General features: G+C 42.6%; 5 protein-coding genes across 5 annotated transcripts in view; 2 read left to right on the top strand and 3 right to left on the bottom strand.

Moving 5' to 3' along the window:
• SS1G_05783 (hypothetical protein) overlaps positions 1-862 on the top strand; it is a gene marked incomplete at both ends in the record, with an annotated part of 1,312 nt that extends 450 nt beyond the window's left edge. Inside the window, 2 exons of the mRNA XM_001592811.1 lie at positions 106-285; positions 338-862. Coding sequence (XP_001592861.1) covers positions 106-285; positions 338-862 — 705 coding nt within the window. The remainder of the gene's footprint in view (positions 1-105; positions 286-337) is intronic.
• A 3,617-nt stretch (positions 863-4,479) lies between these two features.
• SS1G_05784 (hypothetical protein) lies at positions 4,480-6,661 on the top strand (the record flags this gene model as incomplete). The annotated part of the gene is made up of 4 exons (XM_001592812.1): positions 4,480-4,720; positions 4,777-4,964; positions 5,021-5,223; positions 5,569-6,661. The coding sequence occupies 4 exons, from the start codon at positions 4,480-4,482 to the stop codon at positions 6,659-6,661; spliced, it is 1,725 nt and encodes a 574-aa protein (XP_001592862.1).
• An 820-nt stretch (positions 6,662-7,481) lies between these two features.
• SS1G_05785 (hypothetical protein) lies at positions 7,482-10,827 on the bottom strand (the record flags this gene model as incomplete). The annotated part of the gene is made up of 4 exons (XM_001592813.1): positions 7,482-8,140; positions 8,232-9,746; positions 9,795-10,078; positions 10,154-10,827. 4 exons carry the CDS (start codon positions 10,825-10,827, stop codon positions 7,482-7,484), a joined length of 3,132 nt encoding a protein of 1,043 aa, XP_001592863.1.
• Positions 10,828-12,347: 1,520 nt separating this feature from the next.
• SS1G_05786 (hypothetical protein) lies at positions 12,348-14,761 on the bottom strand (the record flags this gene model as incomplete). Its single annotated transcript, XM_001592814.1, has 3 exons — positions 12,348-13,601; positions 13,676-14,542; positions 14,612-14,761. 3 exons carry the CDS (start codon positions 14,759-14,761, stop codon positions 12,348-12,350), a joined length of 2,271 nt encoding a protein of 756 aa, XP_001592864.1.
• Positions 14,762-17,833: 3,072 nt separating this feature from the next.
• SS1G_05787 (hypothetical protein) lies at positions 17,834-19,396 on the bottom strand (the record flags this gene model as incomplete). The annotated part of the gene is made up of 1 exon (XM_001592815.1): positions 17,834-19,396. The coding sequence occupies one exon, from the start codon at positions 19,394-19,396 to the stop codon at positions 17,834-17,836; it is 1,563 nt and encodes a 520-aa protein (XP_001592865.1).
• Between the last annotated feature and the right edge of the window lie 203 nt (positions 19,397-19,599).

Consider the following 19,599-nt stretch of genomic DNA (forward strand, 5'->3'; position numbering starts at 1 on the left):
TCTTTCAAGCTTGGTGAAAATCCTCTCCTCGGAAGTCGTGCTGGTGCTCTTCAACGCGCTGCAAGTCCTGTTATAGTAAAGGCCGTTGAGACTGCTCCAGAGAAGAAGGAAAGGAAGAAGAGACAACATGATCCAAATGCGCCAAAGCGTCCTCTCACTCCCTTCTTCCTCTACATGCAAACAGCTCGTCCTATTATCGCAAAAGATCTCGGTGATGTTCCCAAGGGAGAGGTTTCTAGCGAAGGTACGAAAAGATGGACTGATATGGCTCCCAAGGATAAAGCGGTAAGTTTCACCGGTTCGAACCGTTTTTATTCACCACTAATAAATTTTACAGCTTTGGCAAGATGCTTACAAGGACAATCTCCGTTTGTATAATGCGCGCATGCACTCCTATCGCAGAGGTAACCTTTCCGCCAAGGAGATGAGTGATGATGCTGCCGCCGCATATGCTGATGAGAACAACATTGGTGCTGATGCCTCAGCGGATGCTCAACTCGTAGGAGAAGCCAGTGCCGGAGTTACAGCTACAGTTGAGGAGGAAGAAGATGCAGAAGGTGAACCTGAGCCTGAAGCTGAAGCCGAAGCTGAAGTAGAGAAATCACCAACCCCTGCCCCAAAGACACCAAAGGCCAAAGGTCGTAAATCAAAGGGTAAATCCGAAGTCGCCGAAGAAATCCCCGCTCCATCCTCCGCTTCTATTGTACCACCTCAAAAGGAGGCAAGCCCAGCTAGAAAACGTAAGCGTTCAGGCAAAAAGGGAGATGAACCCGTTGCTACCACTGAGCAAGAAGAAGCAACAATTGAAACACCAAAATCTGCACCAAAGTCTAGAAAGAAGAAGACCAAGACTGATGCTTAGTTTGATTGGATAGGATAACTATCATATCAACTGTTAGCATCTTTCAATAGAGGATTACATCTGATTGGATAGGATAGCTATCATATCAACTTTCAGTATCTTTTCTTCCGTAGAGGATCAGGCACTCGGGCGTTACATGATTCTTCTTTGCCTTTTTTTGTGCAAGGGAGTTTCTATCATAACATGGATATCAATTCCCTTTCATACACCTTTTGTCGAATGTTTGATGGATGTGGGATGTAGGATGGCTGCGTGGGATGGCTGCGTTGAATTCTGTTTATTTGTTGATGGGTTTAAGATTACCTAGCAGGTATAAAATGGTGGCCAGGAATAACTTTACTTGCTTTGAGCGGTATCGGGAATGAAAGTACTTCTCAATGAGCTTTGTTTGGTCTCAATTGCATTGGTCTCGATCGCATTGGTCTCAATCGCGTTGGTCTCAATTGCATTGATCTCAATTGCATTGGGAAATATGCTATGAGGTTGTTAGTTGATTGAATGAATAAACACTCTATCTATACTTATTTTGTTCGTTTGGTGAATGCATGAATGGATTGAATGTTGTGTTGGGTATTTTATGTTTGTTTGTCTGTACTCTTCCCATAATGATGCATTTTATATCTCCTTCTTTTCCCTCTCCTTTTTCACTTCACTTACACCTAGACTTCACTTGTATCTCACTTGTATATTATTTCTTCTGTTCTATAGCTTTAGTATACTATATAGAGAAGTATTATGGTATAGAGAAGTATCATGATATAGAGAAGTATATTATATAAAGCACTACCATGGTATAACACACACACTTATCATCAGCTAAGTTTATATCTATCTAACTACTCCTCCCCCGCACCTTCTATCTCAAAACCTCTTAAGACCTCTCAAAACCTCTTAAATCTATATCTAGTATCTAGTAATTATCAACTCCTTATTCTTATTCTTATTCTTATTCTTATTCTTATTCTTATTCTTATTCTTATTCTTATTCTTATTCTTATTCTTATTCTTATTCTTATTCGAGTATAGGATAGGATGTAGTATGTAGTATAGTATGTAGATATAGTATGTAGAAATAGTATGCAGTATAGAAATGGGAATGGGAATGGGAATGGGTAGTCAAAAGATGGAGGGAGTGAAGGGGAGAGGGGGAGAGGATGATAGAGAGGGAGGGGGGGTGGAGGAGAGGAGGGAGGGGATGTATGGAGGTTTTAGATGATTAGATGGTTGGGATGGTTGGATGATAATTTATTTGGAGGATTTTGGGGGATTTTTGTTTAGGTGGGGTGGAGAGGGAGGAGGGGAGGGAGGAGGAGAGGGAGGAGGGGAGGGAGGAGGAGAGGGAGGAGGAGGAAGGGAATGAAGGTTAAATTTGAGAATCTGGGAATTGAAGATTTTGAGATTTTTGTGAAAAAGTAAGGGATAAATAGATGGATCAAATGGGATTTGTTTGGGGTGAGGAATCTGGATCTGGTTTTTAAAGGTGGTTTTTGAGGGTAGTTTTGTATATCTCGAATAGCAAATATCAAATATCGAATATTAAAATATAAGAGATTAATTGGTGGCTTATAAGTATTATTATGATTTTTTTCGTTGTATTTACTTTTATATGATATATTAAGATGATATTATTTTATATAGATATTTAACTTACATCCCGAATTTAAATCTAAAATCTAAAATCTGAAATTTAAAGTATAAAATACATAAAACAAAGATATAATTATAAGATATTATTTAAGACTTAAGACATCTGGGGCCAAACGTCAACAGACCCAACTCTCATCCAACCGCATTCAAGCCTACATCAGCAACACCAATCACTGGATGGACTACTTATGGTTAAGACTTAAAAATTGAGTGAGTACTGTATTTGAGGATTGGGTACTTGAGAATTAAGGACCTTTGTGCTTTATGTTTTGTTTGTGTTTATGTTTATGTTGATGCTTGTATGGGGAGGGAGGAGATGGGATGGGAGGAGAGATGGGATGGGATGGGATGGGATACTTGGACAGTATCCAAAGGGAGGAGGGAGGAGGGAGGATCTTGTTTATATAGATGTAAACTTATTTTGGGCTGTACGGGGATGTTGGTGTATAATTATTGGTAGAATAGTTAGGTAGGTATACTAGTAATAGAATAGTTAGATATACAAAGATCATTTTGAGAGGGTTGAGATATTAGATAGTTCCTTGATGCTGCTGGATTTAGTAGGAATGGTAAATGATAAATGATAAATAGTTATTAAAATAGGAAATTAGATAGAAGGAATCTAGAATACGTAGGATAGGAATTATTATATTTATAGAGGAGTAGTGTAGGTAAATAAGATTTATAATGCCCTGAGATTCGAACCTTATAGTGATTGATATGCTATGCATCTTATCTCCATTCTATATTGCCTCAGAATATATCAATTGCTATCTAAATGGGAATTTGAGCAAATTTCTCTTTCTTTTTATGTTCGTTCATAAGGTTAACCTTACCTATTTGCATGTAGTATCTCACCTATTCCTATTAGATCTTGAACTCGATTTTGAGATGCTAATGATCTATCTGGGTAATTGTAGATTGTTTCATAGATATGTTTCATCGTTGGTAGGACTGTAATCTTATGATATATCTAAGATTAGAGTTATCTAGTATATAAGCAAGTCTAAGTCTCTATGTAATGATTTTATTGTTTATATCAGACCTAATATTAAGATTATATTATACCTACTACTCGTAATGTAACCTTAACCCTACTTAACCAACAACCGGGTACGAAAGGCCATAGTATCGCATCCCGTCGAATTGATAGCACGGAGTAAAATAGTACGTTTCACTAAACGAGTAACCCAGCCAGCCCAGCCCAGCAGACCCAACCTAAAAATTCAACCTGGTTAAGGTTACCGTTCTAACCAATGTACACAGTAATCACAACAACAACAACTTCATTCATCCTTCAGTCCTTTTAGAAATTTATTGTGGCGCTGTTGGTTTTGAGTAGTACGCTAGAAAGGTAGAAAGATCGATGATAAATGATATTGACCAATTAGAAGGTGCGTGGAGGGAGGAATTATTGGTTTACTCTGGTGCTCCATATTTTTTGAGGATGTTGATCCTGTGTGTGTAGGTAGGTACCTGGTAGGTAATTTATTTTCTTGGTGTTGTGAGATTTATGGAGAGGAGAGGAATGGTAGAGTGAAGAGTGAGAGCGGCAAAAATGGTGGGAGATTAATGGAATGATGGGAGGTTTAGGTAGCATGGAGTAAGGAGATTAAGATGGAGATGAAGATGTAATTGATGATGATGGATCATTTACATACTCGTCATACGGGATGATAGCGGTTGAGACCGTAGGATTTATATGCCGGATCATCTTTAATCTTTAATTCAATGGTAGGAACACTGTGGATATTATAAGTACTTTGTCCTTCTTTCTTTTTCGTTCTTTCTCAATCTTATCCTAAACTACGACTTGGTGTTATTCATTCTTTTATAACATCTTATTATTTGTGCGAGTTGTGTTTTGGGTCGAAACTACTCTTGAGTAGTTCTTTTTTTCTTCCTACAATCTTTCGAGCAGATTGCGCATATCTGAGTTGCTGTTTTAAACCATCATTATTATTGCAATCATGCATTTGTCATTCATTTTCTTTCTGGCTTCTTCAAGCTTGGTTCTAGCAAGAAATCTACCTAAGAATTCTCTTCACACAAATCGCAATATTATTGGATCTCCGGGTTGGTCTCTCCAGGCGGAGACTTGTGCGGTAGGAAGTACATCTTGTGGAAGTATTGCACCTGGAGCATGTTGTCCATCGAATATGGTTTGTGCCAAACCTGCAAATTCAGAAGTTGCTGCTTGTTGTACTAATGGTAAGATATTTCGCTCCTCTCTTCAGATTCCCGAAAATCTAATATATATTCAAAAGCAAGTGAATGTCGTAGCGTTATTGAAGCAGCTCCTAAATGCGCAGATGATAGTTGGAATTTATGGGCTGGGCTGGATGGAAATGATTTCTGTTGTGAAGTGGGCTTACTTGGAGCTTATGATCATATTTCTCATCGAGCGGGAACTTGTGTCTCTTCTGTTGTGGTTCCTACTACTTCGGCGGTTCTGGTAAGTTGTTGATTGTTGGTTATTCGGTTGGAATTGGAAAATTTACTTCTTTGCAGAGGTCTACTGGGACGGGTTCTGTAGTAACCTCTATTCCTACGGCTGTCAGTTCTGCTCATATAACATCGACGATCGTGCGAGCGACTAGTAGTTTTACTTCAGATATTACTAGCAGGACTTCTTTAAATGCAGTTGCAACTTCAAAGTCCCCGTCAAGCACTGTAGTAGCAAATTCTAATGCAGCAGCTACTGAAAAACCAGTGTAAGCATCATACTTAGTCATACTAGAGATGTACTAATCCGACATTAGCTTCTTTCACTACATGGTAGGAGGAATCAATGATGCTCATTGTGAGCAAGATATCATTGATGCAATAGCTTTAGGAGTCGATGCTTTTGCTCTTAATCTCGGTAGATTACCATTCAACAGGAAATCCAGACATGATCTAATCATCGAATCATCTAGCCGTAACATTAGATTCTAGCAATTCATGGGCAACAAACACAGTCGCCTCGCTCTTCAAATATGCCCAAACTCATAACTTCAAACTATTGTACTTACATTCTCCTTCAAAGTAAGAAATTCTTCACTAATATCTACACCCAGTTTCTCCTTCGACATGACCGGTTTTACATCCCCGTCTCAATTCATCCCAATCCTCAAAATCTATGTCACTAACAGCGCCTACTACTACTATTCCGGCCAACCATTTGTCTCCACCTTTAACGGTGGTGCCTCGAACTTTAAATTTGGTCAAGACACCGTAAACGACGGCTGGAAAAATGAGCTTCAAGCAGTAATGTCTGCATCCGGTCATCCCATCTACTTCATTCCCTCCTTTCAAGATGTAGCTGCCTCTTCTTCATTTTTCACTACCGAATATCCAACTCTAAATGGAACATTCAATTGGAATTCCTGGCCCAGCTATACAGCCGGCGATGTACCCGTCAATACCATCGACGACGTCACATATCAGAACGCAGCCAAAGCTGCCGGAAAAGGATTCATGATGGGAATCTCCCCCCTCCAATTCAAACACATCGATAAAACACAAAACTGGTATCGACGCGGCGAAGCCAATCTCGAAAACCGCTTCGATCAAATCCTAACCCTACAACCCGATTTCATCGAATTCCAAACCTGGAACGACGCAGGCGAATCACATTACATGGGAAATTCCTGGCCGGAACCTTTAGTTTCAAATAGTACTCCAGAAGCCCTGTCGAGTATCGCATATGATCATAGAGGCTATTGGCAAATCCTGCAGAGTTTCATCAGCGTGTGGAAAAGCGGGGCGAGGAGTACGATGTCGATGGTTCCGATGAATGGGAAGGATGCTCAGGGGACTTTTTGGCATCATACGCTTTTGAAGGGGGGGGATTGTGCAGGTGATACTTTGGGACTGGGGAAACCGGTGGGTATGGATGGTGTGGAGGATAGTGTTACCGCGGTGGTGTTGGTTGCGAGGGGTGTGCGGGGTTTGAGGGGGAGTATTAGGGTTGGGGGGAAGGTTTTAGGGACGAAGGATTTAAGTGCGGGGTTTAATACTATGGTTGTGAATAATATTTCCACGGGGTCTGTAGAGATGAGTGTTTTGGATGCTGGGGGTGTGGTGGTCGTTAGTGGGAAGGGTCCGTTGGATGTGGTGGATAAAGCGGATTTGTGTAATTATAATTTTCAGGTTGTGGGATTGAGTTAGCATGTGGGATTGAATTTGGGGAATTTTGTAGTGACGAATGGATGGGAGTTGACATGAAGAGTTGAGAGGGAGTTGGGAGGGGAGTTGATGGAAAATGCCACATAAGCGAGAATGAGGAAAGAATCTCGTTTCGATTATAGAAGGAGAGGGAGTTATATTTTTATCCGTATATATATATATATTCTTTTTTTACAACTATACCATCAATTGACACTCAAATAACAAATTTATAGCATCAAAAAGCATTTGAATAAACGATATACAGACTCTTCAGTCATTCATTCAGTACATTAAAACCTTACCAGGAAACATATCCTCGCTCAATGAGTAAATTAAGATCTTGAATGATATGCTCAGCACCAACATTTGAGCAGAACTAAAAGATCTGAAGAATTCGATTAGATATAGAAAATAGAAAAAGAGATGATAGGGATCAAAAGAAAAGAATCAAATACAATGAGTGAGTGCTCCTTTTAAATTTTCTCATTTACAACTTGGAAGCTACCAATTTGGTAATAATAAGATCTTGATCTTACATAAAATAAAATAAAATGGAATGAAATGAAATGAAGTAAGATCTTAGATCTAAATAGCTATTATTAAAAGATAGTACAGAAGTCGACCAGTCGAATTCCAAGGGGTATTCGAATCTTGAATCTTACGCATCTATGCGTTCGTGCGTCCATCCATGCATCCATCCATCCGTACAGCCATCTCTTCACCTTCCCTTTATCCTTACTTACTCCTAACTTCTATCCTACACCACCCACTCATTCAATCAATCAAAGCCTCATCCTAAACCCAACTCATCACACAAACTCTACACATCATTCTTCCCCGCCAAATTCCTAATACGATCTCTGAATCCCACCTTCTCATCCTCAAACCCACTCTTCTCCACATCCCCCGCAAATTTCGCATCCATATTCTCCACATTCCCAGAAAGAACCCCCTTCATCTCCCTCCCCATCCACTTCTGAATAAACATCTTAACCGTCACAACCGTCGTGCCCGTCGTAAACGTACTCGTAACATTCATCGCTGCCCCAATCAACACCACATCAGGAAGTTCAACCGTACACAAACTAATTCTCTGAATATCTACGAATCCCGTCACGAACGCTATATTTGCGCCTGCGAGTACAGCTGTAAGTACAATACCCCTCAATAATCGCAGTGCTTTAATGCTCTCGTAGAATTTCATTTCGAGGATGAACGCGATGAATGTGAGGGCGATAACGATAAAGCCGATGATTCCATGAGATGTGTTTCCGTGCGGACCGGATCCGAGAAGGAGAATCCCGAGGATGAGTCCACCGAGGGAGAGGGGCAGAACGAGGAATACCCAGATGTAGAAACGGGTTTTGGGGGCGGAGGCCCAGATGTGCGGTCGTCCGAGTATGGTTGCTATTTCGTTGCCGGATGAGAGGAGGAGCGCGAAGGGGATGGCGATGAAATAGATGAGGATGAGGAGGAATGCTGTGGTGGGGGTTAGTTGATTTCCTTTATATATTATATTTTGGGTGAGAATGAAGGGGAAACGGAGAAAGACACGAAGAAAGAAACGTACCATGCGCCACAATCAAAATCACCAACTTAATAAGCGGAACATCATTAACCTCAATATCCTGCGTCGCGGGATTAATCTTAAACTCATTACCCTGACTCGCAATCGTGAAAAACGTATTAGGTAACATGACTGAACTTCCTGCAGAAGCAAAAGTGGAGGGAATACTCCCGCTAGCTTGTAAGCCCATGAAGATTTGTACAAAGCCGCCAACACCCTGACATGTAAGAGTATCAACACCTTTTTGAAGAAGAGTATCAAGAGATGTCGTGTTTACACCGCTGACGAGCCCAGATGTGATATCGGAGATATTGAGGTTAGTGTTGGCATCGACTCTTTTGTCGAGTTTGAGTTTGGGGAGTGTGGGTGCGAGAGGTACAGTTCGACGGATTACAGAGGAGGATCTGTAGGAACGTGCGCGCATAGCTGGAGAGGAGAAATTGCCTGTAAGAGGATCTGATGAGGGGAGATTGCTTGCAGGAGCATTGGAGGAGGATATTGGTGCTGGGGCTTCTGACATTTTTCCAGGCATGGTCATACTCATTCCCAGCATTTGTGCAATCAACGCAACACCCTGACCACCCAATCCCTGGCCAAAAGAAGTTGCTACTCCTCCTGTCGTATCATTGAAATCGTTCGTTTTGAAAATCGGTGTCGCTGCTTGCATCATAGCTTGAGTTGAATTGGCTCCATTGATAATTGCCTGGATACCCCCCATGGTGGAAATACTTTGACCAGCACCATCGACAAGACCTCTTGCGAGACCTTCAGCTGCCTTGGAAACAGATACACCTTGCAAGGTTGACATCAATCCTCCGGCGGAGGAGTTTGAACCTCCACCTAGAAGAGATGCTGCTTTAGCCTGAAGACGTGCAACCGTGCCATTTGCAAGGAAGTTACTGGTGAGACCATATGAGAAATCTCTTGCAGTCATAGCGATACCTCCATCCATCGGAGTCTGTGCGGTTGAAGGGTCTTGCAGTCCAAGCCCCACAGCAGCACCTTGTCCAATACCACTTCCAGCTCCCAGTGCCGCCGGGCCTAGCATACTAGAAATATTGGTCATGGACATGATACTCATGAGTTTAGTCTGTAAGGTTTGTAGCGTTCCATTCGCGAGGAAATTGGTGGTAAGTGTGTAGGCAAAGTTATGCGCGACTTCCGGACCTGCAGTATCGGCTCCAGTGGTGGGAGCAACGACTGCATTAGAGAGACCAAGTCCTTGTGCAGCACCAGCACCCAATCCAGAACCTGCTCCAACAAGAACAGGGCCAACCATACTGGAAAGATTAGATCCGGACATGGCTTGTGTTGCTAATTTTTGAACATCTACTGCGCCAAGGAATGAACTTGACAGTGATTTGGTGAACCCATATGCAACCATGTCAACATTGAGCCCGGAGCCCGTGGCGTTGGTTCCTGCAGCAGCAGCTTCAGCAGCCCTTTTCATCTCCATTTTCATGGTAGTTGCTGTGTTCATAGGTAAGTTAAGACCTTCTGCAGCACCTTCTCCCAAACCTGTAATACCATTAGCGTCAATTCACTACATGACAGGGACAAACATACCTTTTCCAGCATTAACAACTGCAGATTGTAACATGCCAGTGGGTAAACCAGTCATTAATTTCGACATATCAATGTTTGAAAAAAGAGATTGGGTAAGGCCACTTCCAAGGTTGCCAATAATCAAAGGAATACCAGTTCCATTGGGAGCAGCAACGGCTGATTTGTTAAGCCCTAAGCCACTGGCAGTTCCTCCTCCTAGACCCGTCCCAAGTGCGGCAGAAGCTGCTCCTGCACCTTGAGTAAATGTTGAGGTGTCTAGACTTCCCGCGAGGGCATTAGAAACTCTGTGACATTCAAATTAGTAAAACAAACCATGAAATATGACGAATTTCACAAATTTTGATCGATAGTTTGCTTACCCAAATCCAAGGTTGTCGGCAATAGCGTTTATACCAGATGGCTTTTGAGCCGAAGTCTGTTTAACTCCATTGTTGATCTTGAGACCACTGGTAACACCCCTTCCGACACCATCGCCAAGGAATTGCGCTGGTGTGGCCAGTGAATCGGCAGTAATACCAAGAAATTTCGCTCCAAGTGACTCAATAATTCCCGTGAATCCACCTCCTCCCGTGGCCGCTTTCGCTCCACCAGCACCTCCCGTCGCACCTCCTTTCCCTGCCCCACCTGTGAATGCTGAAGCAAAATCCTCAAAAATTCCTCTGGGTCGCAAATTGCTTCCACTATGTGCTTGCTGTGTATCCGCAGCTAACTTTTGCAAATCATTGCTGAGTGCCTGTAAGGAGGCAAGGTGATGTTGCGCGCTTACAGAGCCCAAGATATCAGCTGCTGTCTGGAGAACTGTTGCAATATCGCCCCCTGCTTGCAATTGACCAATATCTACAGCTTCGAGAGAAGCAATGGTGGAAGAATATTGTGAGATAGGATGGTTATCGGTATGAAGAAATGACCGAACATGGTATATCCCCCAGGGTAATAATAATATAGTATTAAAGAAAAGTAAGATAGAAGCAAAAATTACGAAAAGATTTCGCGTCCAGACGCGCTGCTGTGGTATATGCTCAACATAACCCATGATTAAATAAATGTAGTAAAGATCCAGTCACCATAACTTCCCGGCAAAAGCACAAGCAAAGAAATAACTGTCTGCAAAAAGATATGAAAATCAAGCGATGTCCATCTCGTATTAAAGGAAAAGTTGGTTGAGGATTGTTGTGTGCTAATGATGAATGAATTCCACTAATGAGTCTCCACTAGTCACGTCCATCTTCGCAACAGTCTGCTTTTGGAAAATCCAAACATGATGCGCGATGCAATCGTTGTAGCATGGTTGTCTTGACTAGATCTGCTGTGGCTAAAGCTTGTATTAGGGATGAAACAAAGATCGGCCTATGACCGAAAGGGCAAGGGAACTATATGACATAAGCCTGAAGTAACCTTATGACTAGTTGACATGTGACGAATAACTGAACGAGTTATACTAACTCGTGACCTTGTTGATATCGATTTGGTCTTTGCGAAATACAAAGTAGGGCTAGCAATTTAAAGTATTGTCTAGGCTATCCATGAGGATGAAATCTACACCTTCTTGAAGAAGATGATTACTAATCAAATATTGCGGAACTGTTCATGTAGATTAAAGGGAATAGGCTCCAATTTCATATGAACTTGTAGAAGTTGATGTCTGTCAATTACTTCGCGTCTCATGCAACGGTCCATCATGGTATACATGCCCTCAATTGTTCCCCCTACATCCATTCATACATAAGATGGAAGCTCCATCTACACACAATGATTCCATAGAACAGGTGGGATTGTGTCAAGTTCTGATAATACCGTCAATATGCAGTTATTTCCAGCTAGGATTTATAAAATTTCGCAAGCCCCAATTCTGCACCGCCCAAATTATTTCTACAACAAAGAAAATCTACTGTATTTTCCAGATGAGGCTTAAAAATTAAGCCATGTTCAAGTAGCATTTTCATCACTAGGCGCCCTAAGCCATTCTTGTTTCGAAACTTATGTACGTGCCTTTGCACGGTCGGAGAGTGAATCAAAATTCGCTTCACCATTTGTTTCACCCAAATATTCCTCCACATGGCGAGACCTAGGTTCTTGACGCAGGGATTGTTAGAAGCTATCTGAATGTGACATTTCGATCTTGTCTATTTGCGAGTAAAATCTCCGTACGAGAAGATTTTCCATTGTACCGGTACCCGACGGCTTTACTACCTAAATAGTAATTGTCGTTGTCATGACTTTGAATGTCCTCCAGTATCCATACCGTGATAAAATGTTGCGCGCGGGCCAAAATCAGAAACCAATTATCGACATTTTGAAATTGTTCCTAAGGCTTGTGCGTGCTTGGAACTACAGAGTAAGAAATTCGTGGTCTCATAACCTTAATTTATCCGAAGATGTTCCCCCGGCTTTTGGTCTAATATGTATGTAAAACGAGTTAAAACGAGAGGAGATATTTGATATTACAACGTCTTTCTGATCGTACACATACTGTCCAACCCAAGCAATCATCATAAAAGGATGATGGTAGTAGTTGCAGGCGAATATGAGGATTTCAATGCTTTCCCAAAATATTCAAGAGCCAGTAAAGTAATCTTGATATGCACTCCACATCTCTGGATTTTGATGTACGTCCGCACCAACGGCTGCTAATCCGAAAATGAATTCATTCCAATGTGCATTTGTATAAGCGTCCGGAATATTTAATGGTGATACCATATTCGCATCCATGGCGGTAGGAGCCATAGGTATGGGAAGATCGAAGCCCATTGGACCGTATGGGTTATGTCCACTTGGGCCAGCTTGTTCAATCGTTGATGGCTGATGGTAATTGTTATTTTCTGGAATGACTGAGGAGAATTCGGGACCCAATCCGGAAGGTGGACTGTAAATATTAGTTTCGGAAAGTGTCGGGGTGGCTCCCGATGCTTGCGATCCACTGAAGGCCCTTTCTCGCCTCCTTTCTGCTTTGGCTCGTTTTAGTAAATTCTTAACTGGTCGCCAAATCATTCCATCCTTTGTATCCGCGACATATTCACTCCATTTATTATAATGATGTTCAATAACTCCCCACGCTTCGTCAGCAAGAGGACCAGTCGGTTCAGCACAAAGCTCAGCTAGAGCCACAGCGATCGCATGCCATGGGACATAGGTTTTGAAAAGCCAAAACCACCCTTCACAACCCTCATGTTGCTGCAACTCTTCATTCAAGTTTAGATATGCTATGGCAGTGCGCAGAGATTGTCCTCGAGGAAGTACTCGATACGTCGATTTTCTACGCTGAAGCGGATATTGTGTAGACAACCATAATTTGAGTGATAAAAGTCGTGCTATGCGACAAACCCACCAGGATTTAGGATCTGCGGGATCACAACCTGCAAGATAGGTTGATTCAACCTTATCAGTAAATCCCTTGATCATCTGTTCTTTCTGTTCCGTGGTCCAGACCGGCGCATCCTTTTGGGTAGACACGAAATTCATCTTCAATCCAATTGCACTGACTGTCATTGTAATGCAAGGAAAAGCCATGCTGGTAAGTCCTATCCTATCCACCACAGGAGATTTAGAAGCCGTCCCGAACTCCTCATCGTTTACGTTGGCAGGCATTTTCGTGTCAAAAGAGCCGTCCGTGATCATTGTTTCACTACCTCGATCTTCAGAAGCTCTAGTATCGAGTACGAGCAACGTCCACCATGATCTTCTTCGCATCTGTACATCGAAAGGTTCGCCGGTAGGGTCTCTGTGAAGCCCAAGAGCACGAGCAATGCGAACTGCCAGACCAATAAATGTCCAGGTAGTTCGACTTCGATCATGAGAGCGCATGGCCGCCTAAAATACGTACATAAATAAACTATTACAAAATCACCGGCCAAGATGCCTGGTGGGAGGAGAAGTTTACTTACAATATAAACTAACAAAGCTTGGAAAGTAACGATTTCCACACTATTTAAAAAATCCGATTCCTGAAGAGCAATCTCCGTCAACGTTTTGTACCGTGCCACTAAGATGTCCTTTTCTTCGTCAAGCTGCTCGAGGCATTCTTCATTTGTCATGCTCGTTACTGCGGCAAAGCAAAAAGAGCACGTGATAGCCTGAAGACTTTTGAACTTGTGTCGACCAGTATCTCGGTCAATTAGTCCGGAATCTGAATGTGTCGTGAGGTATGCCGTTGGTTCATGCATTATAGTTATTAAAGGATGAACATTTTTGAAATAAAATCCAAATAAAATATCGCGATGACGGTCGGACGGATACGACATTGATATGTTGGAAGAAGTGACCCTGGAATCAAAGAAAAACAGCGAAGGGGAATCATACTTGGATGCGGGCGATGTTGCAGTTGATACAGAAGCCTCTTCTTCGTCGTCGCTCGGGTTTTCGATGAGCTGCTTCAATCCGTCGATTTCTTCACTTAATCTCGTCCAAAAGCCGTCATGAGTATAAATTGAGTCGGTCTCCTGACGCTTTATGAATGAAGCAAATTGATGATCCATACGACCCGGTATTAAGCCAGTCTCCTGAAGCTTGGGGTGATTACTTGGGGATGTGAAAGAACGATGAGTCCGCGTTGCTGGTGATGGTTCATTTGATCGGCTATTATCTTCTGTCGGACTGGCATCACCGGTGAGTTTTGTGGCATCAATTCTGCTCACCAAACTTTCGAGGTGAGAGATCCTCTTCAACAGCTCAGCATCACGAGACTTTGGATTACTCTGTCTCGGCCGAGGATTGCGGACGCGGGTAGGGAAAATACATTCCGTACCAGATGCCTGACTGTGAGTTGGTCACCGATATCCAGAAAGGACGGATGAAAGATAGGAAGAACACAGTCTACTCACCTGACACGGGAGACAAGGGTTTGTTGTTTTGTTGCATCTTATCTTACGTCTTCTACAGTTTGTGCAGCTAAGAACTTTTGGTGGTGGTTGAGATTGTTGTTGAGCATTTGAGCTATTGGCGGTAGAAACGAGCGGACCACTCGTACTCATGATGAGGTTATTTATGGTAGGAGAGTTTGTTGGTACAAATAGATTGATTGACTGATTGAATGAATGAAAATATCACCCACAGAACTTTCTCTTTTTTTTTTTTTCCAAAACACAACAGGCCGGTAGTCCGTCCTATAATAAGCGTATGGCCTGGTGATGTGTGATGAGATTTTGAAATTAAAATGAAATAGAGCGAGGCTGAGTGTTTATGCAAGATTCAGGATTAAGGACGTTGAAGAGGTGGTTTTTGTTGTTGTTGACACTTAATACGTACATAAGGTACTCCTGATTCCATGCAGGCACATGTGTTGAATTAGAACCCAGCTTGATAAGCTGCAAACGTCAATCATCGGGGTATTCAAGATCCGACTGCCGAGATTTGGTGGAGAAATACCTACCTACCTGCTCCTGCCTTTTCCGTAGCACTCGAGTAGAACTTTACTTTTCTTTCATCATCTACTCTGCACACTCCAGTTCTGTACGTACAGAGTACATTATTGCAAGAGTGTATTGTTCTCGGAGCAGATTAGGGGTACATCTACGAATACGATGAAAGCTTTGTCGAATCTTTTCCTCCATACAAGCGATGCAAGTAGACATTCCCAGCCCCATGGTCCCAACATCAAATATATAGGGTTTACGGAATATGTACCACTTCGGATGCTCTAACACAAGCCGTGCTTTTATCTCCGCATCCACTGTTGAACTTATATCCGACGCCCGTAGAAACGGATATAAGAGATAAACGATTTAGCTCCGCAGAGTACATAAAGCTTGAATCCAGGGGCACAGTGAGAGACTTTACTCGTACGACCAGAAAGCATGACACACACAATACGTTCCTTTTCTACTCTGCTTCAAGAAGGAGCAGAAAATTTCTCCAAAGATGTCGACGAGAGTAACAAGAGTATAGATCTTGTCAAACTATACAACCTTTCCCCAACGTAGCAAAAATATATTGAAGCGAGCAAATTAGAAAAAAAACTAGTTACTTCTGTATGAATCTATAAAAGTAAAACAAGAGAAAACAATAGAAAATAATTTATTATATCTATTTCGTTGGCTCTACCACTTCTCTTTTAAAGTTTAGCCCCACAAATCTAATCTAGAATAGGAGCAATTAATATGCTTTCTAGTTGTACGAGGAAGAGGCCTTGTAGGCAGAAAAGTTTAAATCTATTTAATCTTTGAATTGTTAGCAGATCCTATAGAGGAGTACCAGGTACCCGATCTAGAGCATATAACTACGACAAGGTAATATTCGATGGAAATATCTACCGCTATTTCTACACAGAAACAGGTCTGAACATTCGGGCCCGAACATTCAAGCCTCCAAACTCTATTCGCAGGGATTCTCCAATCTGCAATACACTGAGTTTATGAGAGCCCTAAAGACTTTTAGGCCGCCTAAGAGTCTTCCTTGGCAGCTACGGGAGTGTGTGTGCAGGACATAGAAGTGTGGAAATACCTAGCAAGGGACATGAGTGCAAAAATTGCTATTAGTCAGCGAGCTTATTGAGATGGATGTACGGAGGTAGGGGCACCATGCTGTGACCATTTTTAGCTCTAGGCACTGCTAGTGTGAAAATACTCCGTACGGAGTGTAATGTTGAGTCATAAGGGGAAACGGCTAAGGCCATGGCAGGTATTTTATCCCGTAATGTCGAAGAAATTTATGGAGCTGGTACCACAACGATATTTAGTCGTATTTCTGTTAGCAAGTTTATGATGAAAAGTCATTGGGAGCTAGGTCAGGGTCTCAGATGTACATCTTCTTTTCTGGTTCCTGTTGTTTGACGGACAATGTCAAGAGCCCACTCATGCAGCGCATGGAGGATCTTGTACTTCCTTTAAAGTTTTTTTTTGGTGTGCGCTTATCCATAAATGAAGAAGCGTGTCCTGCCAGCAGTATTTGCACAGATCTTTTTGAGGGGCAAGAATATGAGTCAAAGATTCTGAGCCATTTTACCCACAGTTTGTTCTTAGCGAGGTGGACCTACTGTATGAAGACGATTAAAACTACGATTTTGGTCTCATATATCTAGATGGATTCAAATCGAAACATACGGAGAAGATGGGCTTCACGGATTCACATCGGCTTCTTGATTACGCCCTTTTGATGACCTTACGTTGTACGTGCTGCTCCCATTTGAGCATCTCGTCAGAACTTCAGTCTTGGTATGGAATAATAATAGAACGAGGCCTTGGAGAACGTTGAATCAAAGCAACCCTGCTTGGTAAAGTTTGGTTTGCTGCAAGGCATCTATCTATCATCTACGCATGCGAGTTCCCTTGGCCTTCCTGCAAGCTGGTTTAGAAAGCCACGGGCGCTAATGCGATATTACGATCAATAAGCCGCAAGATAATGGTTTGAATAATGAAGGTTCTATATAAGCTTATATGCCGGCTGGAGTAGCAATAACAGAATCCGGTTGCATCAATCATTAATATCTACAATTTATAAATTATTCTGCCGAGCGGTGAGGATCACCAAATTTATAATATTATGTTGCACATTTGAAAAGCCGTCCCAATCTCCATCCTTTCTTAGAAATCAGAACCAAATCTGTGAACGTACATTTATCAAGAACAAGACTCGTTCTTGAGAACTAATTTCCTGTGTGGAAGATAAGTGGGAAGATTTACACGGAAGAGTGAGCCGAGTCTTGACTGGTAAATTGACCTTCCTACACGCTTTTACCACGAATTCTTTCCGCTTTCCACCAACCTATACATTTCACATTGCAGGAATTCTTCAACATCAGCTCTCAGCTCTTTAATACTGCTAGGCTCTTCACTTTATTCTCCAAATTCTATTCGATTTCGTCATCTTAAAACTCAACATCTTCGAAGTCACAGTTTCTATGCTCAGCACTAACAGCTACATCTCAATTCACAAGTATTCATTCAATATCTATCTCTCACTCAGGCTTTCAAGGAGTTTTATATACATCTTATATTTACCAGAAGCATATTTATTCCGTCGACGTCTAATTCTATATACAAATCCTCTAAATGATGATAATTCTGCTTCCCCCAATGAGTTAACAACGACAAATAAATCATAATCCATCAAGCACTTAAGTTTGTAGGAAACCCTGCAATAACACGAATGGTACGTGCTTCGGGTTCTTCACCGTCTGTCCAATCCACTGCGGCAAATCCAGCGCGGAGCATGTGTTCTTTCCAAAGCGACTCATGTGTTACTGCATGCTCTCGACCATCCTCGAATAGCCACCATCCCTCGAACAACCCAACAGCAATATCCAGCCAGAACATGTTTTGGGTAATCTCGACCAATGTTACGACACCATCATCTCGAAGAAGCTTACGAATCGTCGTCAATGATGTGGTCAGGTTTCTTGTCGCGTGGATACAATTCGTTGAGATGACGACATGGAATGAGTGAACCCAAGATTCTTTTGGCTCTTTCTCGATATCCAATGTCTTAAATTCCATCTCAGGACAGTCTTTGAATGTACGCTTGGCGGCTGCAACGAGCGATGCTGACAAGTCTGTGAAGACATACTCGAAGGGAATACCTAACTTCTGCAAGTGGCGAACAATGTACTTAGTTGTACCACCTGTACCAGCTCCAACTTCCAGTATGCGGAATTTACCAGGTCTATCTGGGTTTGCCATGGCTTTCTCAAGGTACTCACCCAATGCGATCGTCCCAGAGCGTACAAGAGGCCAGTTCTCGTAGAGATCGTCGAGGGTTTTCTTGTTCTCTTTGTTACCAAACACTATTTGAAGACCATCCTTCTCACCAGTTAAACACCCCGCGAGCTCCTTTCCAACAGCCCCAGTGACTTTATGCACGCTAGCGTGGAGTGGGAATGCTGGAATGATTTCCTCATATATGGTCGATGCTGGCGTAGGATCGACAGGCTTTGATGTGCGGATGAAGTGGCCTTGATCATTCACATTGATGAGTCCACCATCTTCGAGCACCCGGTACAGTTGGCGCACAAGTTGCTTGTGCTTAGACAAATGTGGAATCATGGGGGCAGTATCTCCAGCTTTGAGGGCAGACATGTCGCAGCCTAACTTGGCAAATGCTTCCACGACGTATGCTAGCACAAGCGCAGCTTCACGAGGGTAGCATTCCTTCCAGAATCCCACAGCTTTGGTCTGAAAAGCAGCCCTTTCATAGCTGTCTTTGTTTTCTGCAAAGAGCTTCTGAGCACGCTGGAACGATGGCGTTGAATCACCTTCTGGGATAGCAGGCGACGCGCTTACTTTGGAAACGCCATTGACTTTTGTTTCGACCGGAGCAGAAGCTTCAACAGCTGCGCTTGGGACGACTCCTAGGGCAGAATCAATATGGTCACACACAGCCTTGACGTTTGGAAGGAAAAGGAACGTGTTGAGGTCAATCTCAAGGCCAAAAGCAGTTTGAATCTCGTTCAAGACTTCAGTAACCAAGAGAGAATCGATTCCAATCTCTTCGAGTGTCGCATCAGGAGTAAGCTCATCCATTGGAACATCTGTGACATTGTGCAAAACCTCCAGTATCTTCGGTGTCCTACTAGACTGTGCGGGAGTTCCAGCAGCTGCAGGAGCGGCGACAACTAGTTTGGGAGCAGAGGCCCCTGCTGATTTTGGTGTAGGATTGGCACCCGGTCCGCCCATATTGACACTTCTGAGCGAGCGTTGCAAGACAGATACCGAAGTTCGTGTAAAAACGAATCCGATACATGCAATCACGATTTTCTGCGACTTCTTATCAAAAATGTACACAACACTAACTGTGCGCTCCTCGGTATCTTCAGTCAAGAGCGAGTATGCGATCCATTCTTTGGCGGTCTCATGTCAGGCGTGCCTCCAGTAACAAC

This window comes from Sclerotinia sclerotiorum, genomic scaffold, assembly GCF_000146945.2.
Source record: "Sclerotinia sclerotiorum 1980 UF-70 scaffold_7 genomic scaffold, whole genome shotgun sequence".
In the NCBI taxonomy this organism is placed as follows: domain Eukaryota; kingdom Fungi; phylum Ascomycota; class Leotiomycetes; order Helotiales; family Sclerotiniaceae; genus Sclerotinia; species Sclerotinia sclerotiorum.